The sequence below is a fragment of the Fundulus heteroclitus genome, chromosome 15, assembly GCF_011125445.2.
Source record: "Fundulus heteroclitus isolate FHET01 chromosome 15, MU-UCD_Fhet_4.1, whole genome shotgun sequence".
NCBI classification, from domain to species: Eukaryota; Metazoa; Chordata; class Actinopteri; order Cyprinodontiformes; family Fundulidae; genus Fundulus; species Fundulus heteroclitus.
Genome location: NC_046375.1, coordinates 15,127,854 through 15,148,044, shown reverse-complemented (window position 1 = coordinate 15,148,044; position 20,191 = coordinate 15,127,854). Strand labels below are relative to the sequence as shown.

At 37.3% G+C, this 20,191-nt stretch overlaps 2 protein-coding genes across 2 annotated transcripts; both read right to left on the bottom strand.

Moving 5' to 3' along the window:
- Window positions 1-697: 697 nt before the first annotated feature.
- LOC105924313 (tripartite motif-containing protein 35) lies at window positions 698-3,942 on the bottom strand. Its single transcript, XM_021315222.2, has 6 exons — window positions 3,330-3,942; window positions 3,132-3,227; window positions 2,764-2,994; window positions 2,649-2,671; window positions 2,212-2,330; window positions 698-2,089 (listed from the first exon to the last, which is right to left on the bottom strand). The coding sequence occupies exons 1-6, from the start codon at window positions 3,729-3,731 to the stop codon at window positions 1,767-1,769; spliced, it is 1,194 nt and encodes a 397-aa protein (XP_021170897.2). The 5' UTR covers window positions 3,732-3,942; the 3' UTR covers window positions 698-1,766.
- Window positions 3,943-5,410: 1,468 nt separating this feature from the next.
- On the bottom strand, window positions 5,411-19,016 carry LOC105930511 (tripartite motif-containing protein 35). Its single transcript, XM_036147604.1, has 7 exons — window positions 18,393-19,016; window positions 18,180-18,275; window positions 17,878-18,108; window positions 17,761-17,783; window positions 16,235-16,353; window positions 15,872-16,115; window positions 5,411-5,459 (listed from the first exon to the last, which is right to left on the bottom strand). Exons 1-7 carry the CDS (start codon window positions 18,792-18,794, stop codon window positions 5,411-5,413), a joined length of 1,164 nt encoding a protein of 387 aa, XP_036003497.1. The 5' UTR covers window positions 18,795-19,016.
- Window positions 19,017-20,191: the final 1,175 nt, after the last annotated feature.

Here is a 20,191-nt window from a genome sequence, read left to right as displayed (position 1 = left end):
GGGTCCTGTTTGGTTTGAAATGTACTGGGATTTTGTGTTTAGAGAAAATACTCTTGAGTTTTTCAGCGACTCCAGCAACATATGGGATGACGGTATTTTTCCATTTATTCTTCTCCCTATTATATTCTGCAGCATGTCTTTCAGATTTTTTGCTGATATGACAAAAGCTCATTTAGGGTACCCACAGGTTTGGAGGGCATCTTTGATGTGTTTTTGTTCTTTGTGCTTCCCTTCTGTTTTAGTAGGGACATGCTCGGCCCAGTGGTGTAAGGTTGTGATTACAGAAAGTTTGTGCTCCAGTGGGTGGTGTGACTCAAAAAGAAGATTTTGACAATTGTGTCATCCACAGATCTAAACCAGTTGCTTGGTGGTGTTCCTCTGAAGGTGCCCAAAGCTCTCTCTTTGTTTAACAAAGCAAAATGTAATTTAATTTCTCAATTTGCTTTAGTCTTGAGCCAAAACACGTAACATTTGTGAGAACATGTTTGTAGTTTATTTCAGTTTTTCAATAAAAACCATTTCACGTATATGATATATATTTTTACTAAAAACACAGCCATGACAACAGAATGATAGACAACAGAATGATACAACATAAATATTCAACAACCCCAAATATTTTTTTGTCTGATAACCTTTACCAATAGGGTAACAAGAAAACAAAGAGATACATCTAACGCTATAGGGGTGGTGTACGTTTTTTTTTTTTTTTTTTGTGCAGGCATACCTGCAAAGCTCAAACGTTTATTTCAAAGACATCAGAACCCCCTACCCCAAACATTTCATTTTTACCACAAAAATCATGACCATAACTGCACAATTAAACATCAAAATTTGCTCAATTGGGAACAAGTCATGTGGAAACCTTCAACAATAAAGAAATTATTCAGGTTTGTGGTACAAAACCTCCTAAAATTGTTCACATTCTACATCCAAATGGAAAGCAAAATAAGCATAAACCAAAAATCTGAACATTTTAAAAACACATTTCACTGTAGGCTACTAATTTTTCAATCAATACAGCAATCTTGCATTTTCACAAAAATCATTAACTAACCACAAATGTCAGTTAAATATTAGTAAGAAAATAGTTGTTTTTGCAAAATTTATCTGGGAAAAATTGTGTGTGTGTTATTTTTAATTGTATTTTTCATTAACCAGTTCAAGATAATGATCATTCTATAGATATAATAGTGTGACTTTCTATGGAAACCTTTTAGCAAGTCTCATGATAGATCATTAGTACTGTAAAGTCAATTGCATTTTGACTGTTTCTTTCAAATACCCGGGACTTTACCCAAGACTAGGCCTGTCACAATTTAGCTGGATGATAATTTTTTCTAAAACTTATTGCAATAAATCATATTATTGTCATTTGGGAACCTTTTTTCAACTAATATGATAATACCATAATAACACGATTATATGCTCTTGACCTACTGAGTCTGATAAATTAAGCAGGTGGCATTGTTTGGTTTAAATCCTAAAACTCCCATCCTGCAGTTGTTGTGTTTGGCTTTGACACTGATTTAATTTCTTTTCAAACTAATATTTCTCTGGTTCTCACTCACCAGGCTTTCATGTTAACTTTGAGCACTTGCTCAAAGTTAACATGAAACCTTTTCGCTATCCTATCTCAGTGACCAAGATGAAAACACAAGGGGAATCAAGCAAGCATGCAAATGTTTTAACTTATTTTGATAAATTAATGTGATTAGAATTTAAAGTACGATTAATTGGTTATTGCAACAGGCCTACTCAAGACTTCAGACATCACATGGACTTGAGCTCCCAAGATTTGAGACTTCACGTGGACTTGAGCTCTCAAGAGGTGAGACTTCTCGTGGACTTGAACTTTCAGGACTTGAGGCTTCACTTGATTCTTCATCTTCATCTTCTACGTTCACATAAGTTCCGGGTTTAGGTTGACAAAATATCAAGGGATTTATCTTGTTATATCCTGAATGTACATAAGTCTCAAAAAAAGTTAAACATGGATTAGGGACTGAAGCCCTCTTTGGATCTAATATCTCCCGGTAGATGTCATCCAGGCTTCTGCTCCTGGTGTTGGGATCCAGAGTTACAGAGGCTGAATAGACATATGGATGGAACAAAGATATAGACTTTATAATAATAGCCTGCACAGGATTGTTTTAGATGAATAAAAGTAACCATTTGCAAGCAGAATGAATTCCAAAATAGTTTGCTTACTGTGTTGTACTATATCACCCATTTTCTTCCAGACTGAGAACTGCAGGTTACTGATGTGTTTAGCCTCATCAATTAGTGCTTCTGGTGGAGTCTCTGGTTCTGGCTGTGTGTACAAAGATCTAAAAAGTAAGAGGGTGTGTCAGAATAAAATTGCAAACGTACATTTTGAATAAAGTCTTATAGAAACAACACTTGGATTTAAAGTATCTGTTTCTTTCTTTATAAATGCTAGGGCTTGATACGTGTTCTTTAGAATTCTTAAGGAATAAATCTCCATATAGTGTAGATTTCTAATTCCACAAGGCTGGGATTTGTGCTCCTATTTTCAATTGTAAAGTCAATTTGAATTCAACTCAACAAAATATTTTGAAAGAAAAAAAAAAACAATTTCAAACAATTACAGCTAGTTCCCAATGTGAAGACTCCAGGAACATTACCTCTTCAATGTTGCTTTCACATTCTGTATAAAGAAAACAAACAATCAATTATATTTTGTTTTGTTGGAAAACAGAATAAACATAAGAAAATTTACTCATAATAATAGGTAACTACCAGCATGAACGAGAGGTCATCGGTTCTCATCTCATCTTCTATGGTTTTGATGTTTTTCACAAGCTCAGAAATCTCCACAGTTAAGTTTACAAGCTTCAGGTTCACTGTATCACTCTTAAGCTTTGCCTCCATCCGACAAGCATCTATCCGACCAGCCTCCTCTTCTCGCAGGAACTGATAAAGTTTCTGAAACTCTGCTCTGATGGTCTTCTCTGTCTCCTGAGCCTGGATCTGTGGAGGAGCAGATTTAGAGGGAAAGCTGAATATTGCAAAAAAAGAGATGCATCAGAAAGAAAAGAGAATATGTTGATATCAATATGTGTGAGGCGTTTATATCTTTTAACAGTAGTTTTCTCAGTTTAACGTACCTGGATTTGATCCGCAATTTTATTCCAGTTCTCTTTTTGCCTCTCAAATGACCCCTGATTAGTTTTTAGATTTAGCAGATTAAGCTGGATTTTAGCCTGGACAAAATGGCAAGTGTTTATTTAAGACAAACACTTAAACAGCAATAAATGATAAAGTATTTTTTTTTTCTAAATTACTACCTACTGTATTGTACTTACTCGGTACTCCTCTGCTGCTTCATTAATAGGAACAAAGTCGTGCTTCTTGTGTGCTTTTGCATCCCGGCAAACAAAGCAGATTGGCTGTTGGTCATTCTCACAGAACAGCTTGAATTTCTCACCGTGCAGGGAACAAAGCTCCTTGGACCCACCAGCACCCCTGCTCCTCTCCTGTCTCAAGGAGTCCAACAGGTTTCTCAGTGCCAGATTTTGTGGCGGCCGAGTCATGGGGAATATTTCCTTGCAAACGGGGCATATCCTTAGTTTGCTCTGTCTCCACCACTCCTGCAGACAATGCTGACAGAAGCTGTGACCGCACAGCAGCAAAACAGGATCAGTAAATATATCGCAGCAGACAAGGCACGTGTAGTCCGCCTCGCCCTGTTCCGTGTTCGTAGCCATTTTGTTGCTCTCTTCTCTTCTTTTCTCTTCTCTTCTCAGGTAACTTTCACTTTTAATTCACTTGAACCACAGGAATTAGGTTATAAAAGACCGTCGACTACTTGAAATAAAATTCATGATCTACCAGCTCCATATTTAATCGTCCAACTTACTGTATTATCGTCCCTTTTCTATTCAGAAGAACAGAACACACGAACAAACCAGTCTATTACTTACTTCCTGGTGTTTGGAAGAATGTGGGAGGAGAAAAAAAAATTCTATTCAAAATGGGCTTTATTTACAACAAGACAGCAAACAATCAAAGCTTTTGGTGATAAATAAAATAAGATGCCTCAGAGGTCAAACAGCTAGGCAGTGTTGAAATCTTGTTTGTTTCTTTTTTTAAGATTTTCTTTTTATTCCTTTTTGTTCCCCCCATATTTTATGTGTGTGTGTGCAATATTTCAGAAAATGAAATGGTTGTTTTACTTCAAGCTTTTGGTTCTTGTACTTTTGATGATTAAGGTTTAGAGTAAAAAAAAACATAAAATTCCGAGACCCAGAAACTTAGAAGATCTCATTAGATCTAATCAGAAAGGATGTTTTCTATGCACTTAATACTTGGCTAAGGCTCTTCTTGCATGAATTACTGCATCAATGTCCCGCGGCATATAAGCGATCAGCCTGTGGCGCTGCATTGTTGCAATGGAAGCAAATTGCTTTGATAGCTACTTTCAGGTCATCTGCCTTGTTGAGTCTGGTGTCTCTCATATTACTCTTACCTAGAGTTGCCGATTTTTCCAGAAGTTTCCCCAAGTCCCTTTTTTAATAATGCACAAGACTGTCTTACCTCACTCTTCCGCTCTTCAGGGGCTATCGCATAAAAAAAACCCTCCCAAATCTACTCTGGTTTTATTTCTTTCTACTGAGGCCTTCCTCTTCTGTACACAGTTTGCCTCTTGGAACTTCCGGCCTTGTCCAAAGTATACAGTCGTTGAGACATGGCACCCCAAACCAGGGCCGGCCCGATGCACATGCAAACTAAGCGACCGCTTGGGCCCCCTGGTGGCCAGGGGGGCCCCCATTTTTTTTTTTTTTTTTTTTTTTTACAATTGACAATTCAGTAACTTAAACAAGTGATATAAATCAATGAATGAATGAATGAATGATTGATTTATTTTATATTAATACATAACCTCACTGTATTCGTTTATAATATTTGCTACAGTCACAGACTATGATTTCGGTGATCCTTAAGAAAAATAAAGATCCACTTAAATGTGAATCATTTCGTCAAGTGAGTCTACTCGGATGTCATTATAGGATATTGACCAAAGTACTAGCAGCAAGGATAGAGCCTGTTATAAGTAATATAATACATCCTGACCACACAGGATTTGTTGCTGGTTAACAACTTCCCAGTAATCTCCGTCGCCTTTTTAATGTGATATACACTGCTGAAGATAACATTGATCAAGATATTGTAATATCCCTCGATGCCCACAAAGCCTTTGATAGAATACAGTATCTTAATTTGTTTAACACCCTTGAGAGATTCGGATTTGGTCTTAAATTTCGTTCGTGGATTGAGTTAATATATGCGAATCCCCAAACTATGGCAAGAACGAATAACATAATATCTGACCCATTCCCTCTGTTTTGGGGAACAAGACAGGGGTGTCCTCTGTCACCCCTGCTCTTTATGTGGCAATCCAGCCTCTTCCAATAATGTTGAGGAATGCTGCTGAACTGGGGGGAATACGCAGGGGGATGAAAAATCATAAACTTTTGCTGTACGCTGACGACCTTCTCCTTTTTCTGTCAAATCCTGCCACAAGCATTTCGGTGGTTCTCCTTATTATTGAAAACTTCGGAAGGGTTTCGGGTTATAAAATTAATCTAGAAAAAAGTGTTTTTCCCAATTAATGGACAGTCGAGGAGACTATCATTCCAGGCCTGTCCTTTTACTACAAAGAAAGACAAATTCACATATTTAGGTGTTACGGTAACAAGCAAATATAAAGATTTATTTATGCATAATTTTAAAGTTACAGCAGATAAGGCGAAATCAGATATGGAAAGGTGGTCATCTCTCCCAATATCATTGGCAGGTAAGATAAACTCTCAAAATGATCGTAATCCCAAAGTTCCTGTTCTTATTTCAGACAATACAAATTTTTATTCCTACATCTTTTTTAAAAAATTAAATAAATGTACATCTACCTTTATATGAAAAAAACAGTCCCCCGGATAAGAAGAGAGTTTCTAGAGAGACAGAGAGAGGAGGGGGGCCTAGCTCTACCAAATTATATGCATTATTACTGGGCAGCTAATCTACATAAATTGCTATTTTGGGTCTCGCAGTTAGATGATGAGGAAACCCCAGTATGGGTACATATGGAAAGATATGCATCTAGCCCAATATCCTTGTGTTCCCTGATTTGTACCCCTCTGCCCCTAAGCAAGCACCTATACACAAATAACTCTGTTGTATGAAACTATATCAAAATCTGGGTCCAATTCAGAACTCATTTTAAAAACAGATATGCCTCCTGTCTGCTCCTGTTTATGGCAATCAGCTGTTCTCTCCAGCTCTGAGGGAACAGAGTTTAAGAAATGGTACAGAGCTTGTGCTGAATCTGTTAAAAATCTGGTTAAAGATGGTGTACTTATGTCTGCTGCTCAGCTGGAAAAGGAATATGGAATCCCCTTAAAAACTAATTACTTCAGATACTTTCAGGTTCGAGATTTTGTGAAAAAACATTCTCATCTCTTGAATCACCACAGAGTGGGTGGATAGATTGGCTTTTGATTATGAATCTGACTACTAAGGGGTCAGTTTCTATGCTCTATGTAAATGTCCTGAGGGTGGCTACCCCATCCCTTGCCTACATAAAAAGGAAATGGGTGGAAGAATTAGAGCTGGACATATCAAATAATCAATGGGGGTGGGCAGTAGAACACATACATTCTTCGTCTGTATGTGTTAGACATGGACTAACACAGTTTAAATGGTACATACACTTCATTTCACGAGGGACAAATTGGCAAGAATTTACCAGGGTGCTGATCCGACTTGCCCTAGATGTAAACAGGTGCCAGCCAACACATCTCAAATGTTCTGTTCTCTCCCCAGGCTCAAAGAATTCTGGATCAAAATCTTTCAAACCTTTTCATCCATTTACATAAAAAAAACATTATACCCTTTCCTTTGGTAGCCATTTTTGGTGTGGCACTGGGGGAAACAGAATTAACGACTGTCAAAGGAAAGCAATGGCATTTTTGTCATTGTTGGCCAGGAGATTGATTTTATTTAATTGGATAAAGGCAGCACCGCCAACTCACAAAAGATGGGTAGAGGAGGTGATGGCACACCTAAAGTTCGAACATCTTAGAATTACTTTACAAGGCAACACTAAGAGATATTCCAAGGTCTGGCAACCTTTTATTTCCTATTTTGAATCTGAATTTTCATCTGCTTCAGCATAACTAGCAGCCGCGCCACCCCCCTTTTTTTCCCCCTCAGGTTTGAATGGCAGAAACAACCACAATGATAATAATTATATGTATCTAGTTTTAACTGGAACACGGGTGGTGTGTATAGTAGTAGGATCTGTCTTGTTAGTTTGTCTGTGTTTTTTTAGCTGTTTTTGTGATGTAAATTCTGAGTCCTACTCTTTTGTTCTGTATGTTTTGAATGGTCACGGTCGCGCCGCGGCAAGATGGCTCCAAGGAAGAACGCGTCTGAGGATATGGAGGAACTAAGAAGAGCGATTGAATTCCTAACCGAGGAGGTTTCCTCGGTTAAAACGCAGCAAAAAGGAATTTTGAGCTTAGTGGAGGAGATCAAGGCACTTCGTATTCAAAATGCAGAAAAGGACAAGAAAATCGAGCGACTACAAAGTCGGGTTGCAGAGCTGGAGCAACACGCGAGGTTAAACGAGGTAATTATTACAGGCCTCAGGGTGAAACCTCGTTCGTATGCTCGCGCTGTCACTGCAGACGAAGGAGAAACGAATATGGAGATGCAAGCGTCCACGGAGCAACAAGTTACTTCCTTTTTCCAATCTAAAGGAATTGAGATGGACAATGGGAGTATCAAGGCTTGTTTTCCAATCACGAAGAGAAATGCCGGTGATAGGCAAGCCATCCTGATACGTTTTTGCAACAGAAAACACAAGGCGGCACTGTTGAAAGAGGGGAGGAAATTGAAAGGAACCGATGTTTATGTAAATGAACATCTGACCAAGGAAAATGCGGAAATAGCCAAACAAGCGAGATTCCTTAAAAAACTGAAGAAAATACAACAAACGTGGACTGTAAACGGCAAGATATTCATCAAGTTAAATGGGGCTCCGGAAGTGGCTAAAGTTGTTCAAGTAAGGAGTATGGAGGAGTTGAGAAAGTTTGAATGAGGAACGTCTTGGGAGCTACCGTAAGGTAACGCAAAGACTACACCTACATGACAAGCATAAAAGAAGATTTGGCGGAGGCCAGTATGTCACACCTTCATAATTTACAGGACATTACGGAGTTAGGCCTACACCAATTTCAATACACAGAGCATACCCAACTAGATATGGAACAGGATATAGATCCCGACAACAACTTCTACACTCACATCAACAGTGACTGTCGTTACTACACCGACAAACAATACAATCAAATAAAGCAGGACGGGAAATTATCAGTACTACACATTAACAGCAGAAGCCTGTATAGAAACTTTGTAAACATAAAGGACTATGTGTGTCAAGTTGTACATCCCTTTGATGTCATAGCAATAACAGAAACGTGGATAAACAACGAAAGGGGGGCGGATTTTGGGATGGAAGGATATGAGTTTGTGCATCTGAATCGAAACAATAGAGGTGTGGGATTTTTTGTGAAAAATGAGTTGAATGCTAAGATTGTTGACAAAATGACGGTATGTGTGGATGACTTACTGGAATGCGTCACAATTGAAATTGGTTTAGAAAAAATGAAGAATGCTGTTATCAGTTGTGTTTACAGAGCACCGGGAGGAAATGTTGAATTATTTACTGAATGGTTTGGGCACTTCTTTAATAAGACACAGACGCTTTTATTCATCTGTGGAGATTTCAATATTAATCTCATGAATACAGGACATAGAAAGACGGAACAGTTTATAAATACAGTCTACAACATGGGTCTATATCCAACCATTACCAGGCCAACAAGATTAACTTGTCACAGTGCCAAGTTGATTGACAACATATTTACAAACTACATGGAAAATAGCATAGAAAGTGGTATATTAATTACAGACATATCTGACCATTTACCAATTTTTACATTATTTAATTGCAATTATAGAAGAAAGAAGCTTGCAATTAATGGGTTTAGATATAAAAGAATTAAAACAGAGGGAGCCATGATGGCTTTAAAACAAGATTTATTACATCAAAACTGGGAGCTTGTGTACATCGAAGAAAATGTAAATGCAGCCTATGAGAAATTTTTGGATATGTTTAATATGGCGTACAATAAGCACTGCCCAGTAAAGAAATTTAAAGAAAGCATTAAACAGATAAATAGTCCATGGGTGACAGAGGGGTTGAGGAGGGCGTGTATGAAGAAGAACTCATTGTATAGACATTTTCTTAAAAAAAGGACAGTGGAAGCAGAAGTAAAATACAAGTGGTACAAAAATAAATTAACTAATATATTGAGGTCTTGTAAGAGGGAATACTACAATAAATTGCTGGAAGGAAATAAAAATAATATTAAAGGTATATGGACTATCTTAAACAGCATTGTGAGAAAGGAGTCAAAGGGAATAAAATTACCGGAATATTTTACTGAAAAGGACAAAATTATAAAGGATATGACTGGCGTTGCAAATGGTTTTAATAGGTTCTTTGTCAATGTTGGACCTGAGCTTGCGTCAAAAATATCAGAGACAAATACATCTGTCTGCGAAGACATGGGGGAAAGGAACCCATACACAATCTTTCTGGGTGCAGTGACTGAGACTGATGTTAGAGAAATAATACAAAACTGCAAAAATAAAACCTCTGCTGACTGGATGGAAATAGATATGAAGACTGTTAAGATTGTTATGGAAGAAATTATTAAACCACTAACCTACATTTGTAACCTGTCCTTTCAAACAGGTACATTTCCAGACAAAATGAAAATAGCCAAAGTTATTCCACTGTTCAAAACCGGAAACAGACACCATTTTACAAACTATAGGCCAGTTTCTTTACTCCCTCAATTTTCCAAAATAATTGAAAAACTATTTACCACTAAACTAGATATCTTTATGGAAAAACATAACATATACACTGCCAATCAATATGGTTTCAGGTCAAACAGATCAACATCCCAGGCACTACTACAACTCATGGAGGAAATCACAGATTGCTTTGACAATAAAAAAGTGGCAGTTGGGGTTTTTATTGATTTAAAAAAGGCTTTTGATACCATTGACCACAACATATTGCTGACCAAACTAGAAAGGTATGGGATAAGGGGAGTTGGGTTAGATTGGATAAGAAGCTACTTAGGAAATAGACAGCAATTTGTTCAAATAGGGGAACATAAATCAGAGCTCTTGGAAATTACATGTGGAGTACCACAGGGTTCAGTGCTGGGCCCCAAATTATTTATCATTTATATAAATGACATCTGTAAAGTTTCAAGGGCACTGTCATTGATTTTATTTGCAGATGACACAAATGTATTTTGTTCGGGCGAAAGTTTACCGCAGATCTTGGAGCTAATTACAACAGAAATGAATAAATTTAAAATTTGGTTTGACAAAAATAAATTATCTCTTAATTTGGACAAAACAAAGTTTATTATATTTGGAAGAAAGAATTCTGAGATTAATGGAAACATTTTAATTGATAATAAAGAAATCAAAAAAGTGAATGAAATAAAGTTTCTTGGTGTGATTTTAGACCACAAGATCTGCTGGAAACCACATGTAAGCTATGTGAAAAATAAGCTTGCCAAATGCTGTGCTATTCTTAGTAAGGCGAGTTATATATTGAACCCAAAATCTCTAAAAATGCTTTATTTTTCATTGTTCTTGCCATATTTGATTTACTGTGTTGAAGTTTGGGGCAACATCTATAAGAGCACATTACAATCCATATGTACACTACAAAAAAGAGCAATAAGAATAATATGTAAAGTAGGATTTAGAGAGCACACCAATCGATTATTTTTAAAGCTATATACATTAAAATTCACAGACCTGGTAAAATTTAAGACAGCGCAAGTAATGTATAAAGTAAAAAACAAACTCGTGGCTAAAAATATAAATGAATTGTTTCAAGAACGAGATGAAAAATATAACTTTAGAGGAGATGCAGTATTCAGAACGAAGATGGTACGAACAACGATGAAAAGAATGACTATATCAAGTAGTGGAGTGAAGTTATGGAATAGTTTACAGCCGTGTTTAAAGCAGAGTGTGAACATAAATTTGTTTAAGAGAAGGTACAAAAAATTACTATTGGATAAATATGTAGATGAGGAAAGATAAAAAAACAGGTTTATGGAAGAGTGAATGTAATTAGTTAAATGAGCAACTTAGGTCACTTGAATCATTAGGGATGGGAAACTTAAAAGTTTATACTTCGTCCCATTCCTTTTCGAACAATTTATTATGGTTTATGTATTCATTGTGTTGTGTTGTATTTACACATCTTATATTGTTTTGTTGTTCGAATAAACTGAACTAAACTGAAAAACTGAACTGGATGTCTTTTGTTTCAATATGACAAATTAATAAAAACAATTTGATTATTTTTATAATATTCCGTATAACATTATAGTGTGACATTTGTATTAATCATCTTCTAGCAAAGGTGATTCTGCATGGTGGGAGGGGGGCCCCCAAATCAAATTCTGCTTAGGGCTCCCAAGAGTCTCAGGCCGGCCCTGCCAGTTACGGAACTTTTTTCTTTACTTTCCTCTTTCAGGCTAGCGTGATTATTGCCAGTGGGAATAGCAGCACAGGAGTAGTTGTTTCGTGTGACTGTTTTATTGCTTAAATACTGAATCCATGACTATAAAACATCCTGCAAACGTAAAACCAAGATTTCAGAAATCATTGATCAAAATCTTAATAAATAAGACATCTGCTCCCTGATCTGCCAGATGCAATGTAGGCTGGCTTTGTACGTGAGGTATGGAAGCAGAAAGGCAGAGGCAGGAAATGGCATTGTCCACAATTATTCATGATTATTATTTTTATAATGCCTGGAGGTTGGAGGAGCAGTGTCTTCTCCAGCAGCAACAGCAAGCGATGGAAATAGGTGCATTAAATACTTTCACACTAATTGGCTAAAACCACTAAAGCTCTCCCAGGGGTGGACATGTTAAGATAAGTATATAAACAGTGAACAAAAGAAAATCCAAAACAGTAATTTTTTAATAAAAACTCAATATAAAACATGCAGTCAACCAAGACCTTTGACTTTGAATCTAGAGTCAAGGAGGGCTAGGGAAAGGATGCTCATGGTCTGCAACATCTAAAGCTTTTCTCATAGTTGCCTGATGAGATGGTCTCCAACTTCTAATGCAGCAGCTGACTTTGTCATCTCCTCCTGAAGGCCTTGCTCCAACATTTTCAGGAGGGGAACCAATTTGGAGGCAGGAACATAAAATGGAGACAGTAAAAAAAAAAAAAGGCCCCCAGTAACAGTGTTTAACTCCTCCGATGTTAATAAAGGGATGTCAGTTTGTGGGCCAGCTGCACCTCACCTATAAATAATCAGTGACGGTATAGTTCTCGATAAGCAATTCTAATGAATCTTAAGAATGTTAGATTTACCTTATTGGGAGAAATCAACTCAAATATTGCCAGATAGGTGAAATCCTCCTCTTCCTGGCTGGCTCTATCCTCTATCCGCTCCTCACTCTCTTGAATCTCCAAGCTGCTCCTCTCACCTAAACTTTACAAACGGTCCCCAAACTATGAAAACTCATTCCAAACTTTATCATCCAAGCTAGCAAAATTCTATCCAAAACCTGAATTGACCAACAGACTCCCATATTTTGACTGAATACTGAGTCGCTTAAATGCCTGTTAAAACTGGCAGGTAATCTGAACCACTTCCTGAAGCAGTCATGTAGTACGGCTGGGTAGCGAAGCTTCGGACATAATAATTTTATGCTCCTCCCCTAGATGAAGCAAGCCTCCATTCGCAATTTGGCATCATTTTAGGAATGCCCCATTACTCCACACACGCCTCGAAGCCTCGGCTCATCTCATAACATCCCTACTAAACAGGACTAAACTGAAATAGTGCACAAATATTGACTATGTTGGACCTCTAATTTCTGTCACCCTACTTCTCCGGGGGCCCAACAGCTCTATTAAAGTGCTGCGCCGCCACTGGATCTAAAACCATGAAAAATGAAAAGACAATAGTCAATAAACATTTATAAAATCAATTGTGTACAATTATTTCTGAAATGTGCAAATGTGCTTCCTTAAGGTGCTGTGTGCTATCTAAATATGCAAGTTAAAGTGCTAAAGTGAAACATTGAAAGGTGTTTCTACTGGGGTTTTTTTAAGTAACAAACGACTGGAAAGTGATTCAACAACAAAAAAATACACTTCTCTAAAGGGCTTTTTAAGAAACACACAAAAACATATTTTCACACAACAACCATGCATGCAATCTGGAAGGGCTTGCATAAACAAGCCTTGAAAAACTGAGTTTATCCAAAACTTCTTCAGATTTTGTCACATTACAACCACAAACAAAGTATTTATTGGGATGTTGTGTGATAGACCAAATGTCATGATCCTAAGGTGTTTGGGATTTTAAGTTTCTGTTATGTCAGTACTGGTGAGCTCTATGCTAAACCATGGACAGTTATTTTGAAATATGTTTATTTTCTTTCCCAAATCACTGTACTATGTGAGTTCCTGCTTCTCCGTAGATAGCTTTTTTTCCCCCTTTCTATCTGTTGTCCTCCTTTTTTGTCCTGTCTTGATGCTTATCAAAAGGATTGGGGTGTTAAACAAACCAAAATGTAATTTAATTTCAGCTTTTTTAATTTGCTTTAGGCTTGAGCCTAAACACGTAACCTTTCTTGGTACATGTTTGCAGTTTATTTCAGTATTTCAATGAAAATCTTCTATTTCACAAATATGATATACATTTTTACCAAAAATGATAGATAATACACAACATGAATATTTAACAACCCCAAATAATTTTATTTTGGCTGATAAACTTTACCAATAGGGTAACAAGAAAACAAAGAGATGCACTTAACTCTATAGGGTTGGTGTATGGTTTTAATGTGCAAGCATACCTGCAAAGCTCAAATGTTTATCTCAAAGACATCGGCCCACCTCCAAACATTTCATTTTTACCGCTAAAATCAGGAACATAACTGCAGAATTAAACATCAAAATTTGCTCAATTGGGAACAAGTCATGTGGAAACCTTTAACAATAAAGAAATTATTTAAGTCTTGTGGTACAAAACCCCCCAAAATTGTACAAATTCTACATCCAAATGAAAAGCAAAATAAGGATAAACCAAAAATCTGAACATTTTAAAAACACATTTCACTGTGGGCTACTCATTTTTCAAACGATACAGCAATCTTGCATTTCCACAAAAATCATCAGCTATGAGCAAAAATTAACATGTAAACAAACCTAACTGATTTTAGACATTAACTCCGATTGAATAGTGGATAGGCCTACTCGATTCTGAGTGACTGCAGGGTATCCCTTCAAAAGTGTTATAGGACCTCGTAAAAAGAAAAAAAAAATCCAGTCAAATAGCCTAATTGTTCTAAATTATTGCACTGACTGAAACGTTAGATGGTAACAGCAAAAAGTTGACACTGGTTAATTCTCTCAGCTGCTTCTTGTGAAAAACTTAACATTTTAACAGTGAAAAGGGTATTAATTGATTTACTATTTATTTCATAAGTGACCATGGTATAAGGGGGATAATGCACTTCAAGGTGTCCATTATCAGAAACTAATGGCCTTCGCAGAAGCAATTGTGCTCATAAAGGTTTGTGTCTAACAATTAATACATACCTTCAAATATATATAACAATATATATATATATACATATATATATACATATATATACATATATATATATACATGTATATACATATATATATATATATATATATATATACATATATATACATATATATATATACATGTATATACATATATATATATATATATACATATATATACATATATATATATATATATATATATATATATATATATATATACACACATATATACACACATATATACATATTTATATATACATACATATACGTATATATATATATCTGTTAAAGTATTGTGTTTTGGTTATTGCAAAACCCTTCACCTGTAAATAAACCCTTTCACATGTCACTCCACTTCTCTGGGCACAGTTTTATGTTACCTCCTCTGAACCCCTAGACAGAGAGGGTGTAACGATAGATTAGATTAGATTAGATTATTAGATAGATAGATAGATAGATAGATAGATAGATAGATAGATAGATAGATAGATAGATAGATAGATAGATAGATAGATAGATAGATAGATAGATAGATAGATAGATAGATAGATAGATAGATAGATAGATAGATAGATAGATAGATAGATAGATAGAGAGAGAGAGAGAGAGAGAGAGAGAGAGAGCTTTGTTTTAAACCCTTCTATCTTAACCTTGCATGTAACAAGTGACACATTAGGAAGTACCTCTTTAAATCTCTTGCTCCCAGACATAGAGGTCACAACACAACTACATTGCTTTTGACATTCAAATATATTAGTTTTGAAGGGTTATTTAAAGTTTGGTTAAACATATATGCCCCAAAATAAGGCATTTTTAGTGCTTTATCTTGCTAGTTGGCCTCCAAAGCTTTTAGATTGTAAATCTGGGATGATTTATGCTGACTAACAGTTTAGTGGGTAAAATTTTTACATTTGCACAGAAATATGGAAAGACTGTTTCTGTGAAATTATATTTAAAGACATACACTATCTTTTTTCGATCAAGGTCAAAAAATGATATACCTTTGGAATAATCGAGCTGCACTCTGACCTTTTTAAGAAAGGAATCCTCTGCAATTACTGTGAAGCAATCCCCTAGAGTAAGTTTATTTAAAGTAGAGTTGATATGGATTGACCATGTTTTTTTATCACGATAGTCTTTGGTTTTAGTTGCCACACCTACAGCCCAATAACCATCCACTTCCACATCCCAGCTATGTTTACCAGAGTTAAAACCTTGATATCCAAGAATGTCTGACCCCTGCAGCCTTTCAGGGATATCAGGAATTGACTCATCATAATAACCTTGTCTTGATTTAGTGAGGTTATCCGAGATGTCTAGCCTTCTGCAGCTGGTGTTGGGATCCAGAGTTACAGGAGCTAGATGAAAAAAACAACAACAAAAAAACAGAAACAATAATATTAACCCCCATGGCATATTTTAGATGAAAAATATTTAACAATTTTCAAGCAGAATTTTTTTGAAATAGTTTGCTTACTGTATTGTACTATATCAGCCATTTTCTTCCAAACTGAGAACTGCAGGTTACTGATGTGTTTAGCTACATCCATTAGTGTTCCTGTCGGAGTCTGTGTTTCTTGCTCTTTGTACAAAAATCTGAAAAGTGTGAAAATGCGTCAAAATATTTGATAAAAATAAAAATATTTCGAAGGAAGAAAGATAGATACAACCCTTATCATAAGTTTTAGTTTCACTCTTTAGTTTCACTCATTTATAGATGGGGGAGTGGTGGCCTAGTGGTTAGAGCACAGAGCTGTGGTTCTTTGAGGTTCCGAGTTCAACTCCCACAAGCTGCCATTCTGGGTCCCTGAGCAAGACCCTTAACCCCTAATTGCTCCCCAGGCGCCGCACAGTGGCAGCCCACTGCTCCCCAAGGGGATGGGTTAACATGCAGAAGTGAATTTCTCCATTGTGAGATCAATAAAGTTCAATTATTAATATTATTAAATGCTATAACTTGACACAGTCTTTTAGACGTCTTAGGAAATCATTGACTTCTACTCCTCTCCATATTATAGAAGAATATAGGCCCAAAAAGCTTTGAAATCCCATTTTGAGTCATAAGGTCAATTCAAATTAAATTCAGCAAAACTTTTTTTTTTGGGGGGGGGGGGGGGGTGACACTGTAAAATGGTGTTTGCAAAAGTGCATTAGCTAGCTTCCTGCTTGCCAGTGTAGAGAACATGCTGAACAGAGCAATACCCGCATATTTCTACTGGAGTAACACCACATACGTTTTTGTTGTTTTTCAAAGCATGCATTTCAAAATAATGCATTTCAAAAGGGCATATGTAGCTTTTTAATGCATTTCTTTTCACATTTAAACCATTGAGTTGTGGTCTATATAAAGTGGAACTGCAATGCTTTGGTCTGAATTCTTTCTTATTGTGTCCCCACAGCCCGTCTTTTAGCCCTGTTCTGATGTGCATCTGAGAGCATCTCGTTTCAGTGCGGTCTCTAAATCTAAATGAGGCGCTTCACATCCTGCCCTTTTCCAGGTCACAGAGCGTTCAACTCCACCCTGGTTGGCCATTTTTGTACTATGCTGGGGGACCTAATGGACTGTGTTAATACACCAACCAAACAGTTAGATTTATCCACTAGTAGCTTTGGCTTCCTTCAGCTTGGACTACAAAATTGAAATAAAAATGGGGGATTCGGGAGGCTGGTAACCTGGAAGTCCATGGTCTTGTTTATTAGCTCCACAGCCAATACTGTGATGTAATTGTTCAAAAATATGATACAAAATAGTGAAAACTTAACAACTTTAAAAATATGACCCAGAATATATAGATATCTATGCAGCATCTACAACTACAAAATGCAGCGGATGGAAAGGTGCTCTGGTGCTGCTGTTTAGCTCGTGTATTTTGATGAAACTGCCTTTATAAATCACAGAAAGCTTCTCTGTACTATTATTTTCTTTGTGGAAACTTCTTCTGCAATCAACATAACTCCAACAATTACAGCTGGTTTCAAATGTGAAGAGTCCAGGAACCTTACCCCTGCAAAGTTGTTCTCACATTCTGTATAAAGGAGACAAACAATCAATGAACATTTATTTTGTTGGTAAAAAAAAAAAAGTAATCATAACATTTACTCATGTTAATAGGTAATTACCAGCATGAACGAGAGGTCATCTGTTTTCATCTCATCTTCTATGGTTTTGATTTTTTTCATGAGCTCAGAAATCTCTGCAGTTAAGTTTACGAGCTTCAGGTTCACTGGGCCACTCTTAAGCTTTGCCTCCTTCCGACACGCATTTATCCGACCAGCCTCCTCTGCTCGCAGAAACTGATAAAGTTTCTGAAACTCTGCTCTGATGGTCTTCTCTGTCTGCTGAGCCTGGATCTGGGGAGAAGCAGATTTAGAGGGAAAGCAGAATTTTTTTTTTTTTAACTGGTTTCTCAGTTTAAACGTACCTGAATGTGATGGGCAATTTTATTCCAGTTCTCTTTTTGCTTCTCAAATGATCCCCGATTACTTTTTAGATTCAGCAGGTGAAGCTGGATTTTAGCCTGGATAAAATGGCATGTGTTTATGTAAGACAAACACTGGATATTATACAGCCCAAAACAGCATGAAATGATAAAGTATTTGTTTTTCTAAGTTACTACCTACTGCAATGTACTTACTCTATACTCCTCTGCTGCTTCATTAATAGGAACACAGTTGTGTTCCTTGTGTGCTTTTGCATCCCGGCAAACCAAGCAGATTGGCTGCTTGTCATTCTGACAGAAAAGTTTGAACTTCTCACCGTGCAGGGAACAAAGCTCCTTGGACCCACCAGCACTCCTGCTCCTCTCCTGTCTCAAGGAGTCCGACAGGTTTCTCAGTGCCAGATTTCGTGGCGGCCGAGTCATGGGGAATATTTCCTTGCACACGGGGCATATCCTTAGTTTGCTCTGTCTCCACCACTCCTGCAGACAATGCTGACAGAAGCTGTGACCGCACAGCAGCACAACAGGATCAGTAAATATATCGCAGCAGACAGGGCACGTGTAGTCCGCCTCGCCCTGTTCCGTGTTCGTAGCCATTTTGTTGCTCTCTTCTCTTCTCTTCTTTTCTCTTCTCTTCTCAGTTAACTTTCACTTTTACACTCACTTGAACCACAGGAATTAGGTTAGAAAAGACCGTCGACTACTTGAAATAAAATTCATGATCTACCAGCTCCATATTTAATCGTCCAACTTACTGTATTATCGTCCCTTTTCTATTCAGAAGAACAGAACACACGAACAAACCAGTTTATTACTTACTTCCTGGTGTTTGGAAGAATGTGGGAGGAGAAATTTTTTTTTCTATTCAAAATGGGCTTTATTTACAACAAGACAGCAAACAAAGTTTTTGATGATAAGAAATAAAATAAAATGCCTTTATTTACAACAAAGGCATTTGTTGTAAATGCCTTTACACATATTTAAGTTAATTGTGTGTGTGTGTGTGTGTGTATAGAGTTAAATATGATTGTACTTTTGATGATTAAGGTTTACAGGTAAAGAAAACCCAAAAGTCCCAGAAACTTAGAAGATCTCATTGGATCTAATCAAAAAGGATGTTTTCTATGCATTAATACTTGGTTGAGCCTCCTTGTGCATGAATTAATAATAATTGAACTTTATTGATCTCACAATAGATAAATTCACTTCTGCATCTTAACTCATCCCTTGGGGAGCAGTGGGCTGCCACTGTGCGGCACCTGGGGAGCAATTGGGGGTTAAGGGTCTTGCTCAGGGACCCAGAATGCCAGCTTGTGGGAGTTGAACTCAGAACCTCTGGGACCGAAGCTCTGTGCTCTAACCACTAGGCCACCACTCCCCAATTCTCTGCATTTAACCCATCCCCGTTGGGGAGCAGTGGGCTGCCACTGTGTGGCGCCCGGGGAGCAGTCGGGGATTGAGGGTCTTGCTCAGGGACCCAGAGTGCAGGCAGTTGGGATTGAACTGGGTACTTGCATCCTTCTCAGAGCGCAAGCGCACTGCTCTAACCACTCAGCCAGCACTCCCCATTGTTGCAATTACTGCATCAATGTGCCGCGGCATAGAAGCGATCAGCCTGTGGTGCTGCATTGTTGCATTGGAAGCAAATTGCTTTGATAGCTACCTTCAGGTCATCTGCCTTGTTGAGTCTGGTGTCTCTCATATTACTCTTACCTAGAGTTGCCGATTTTTCAGGAAGTTTCCCCAAGTCCCTGTTTTAATAATGCGCAAGACTGTCTTACCTCACTCTTCCGCTCTTCAGGGGCTATTGCATAAAAAAAAAAAAACCCAACAACTCTCAAATCTACTTTGGTCTTATTTCTTTCTACTGAGGCCTTCCTCTTCTTCTTATAGACATGTACACAGTTTGCCTCTTGGAACTTTCAGCCATGTCCAAAATACGGTCGTTGAGACATGGCACCACAAACCATCACTGACTGTGGAAACTTCACACT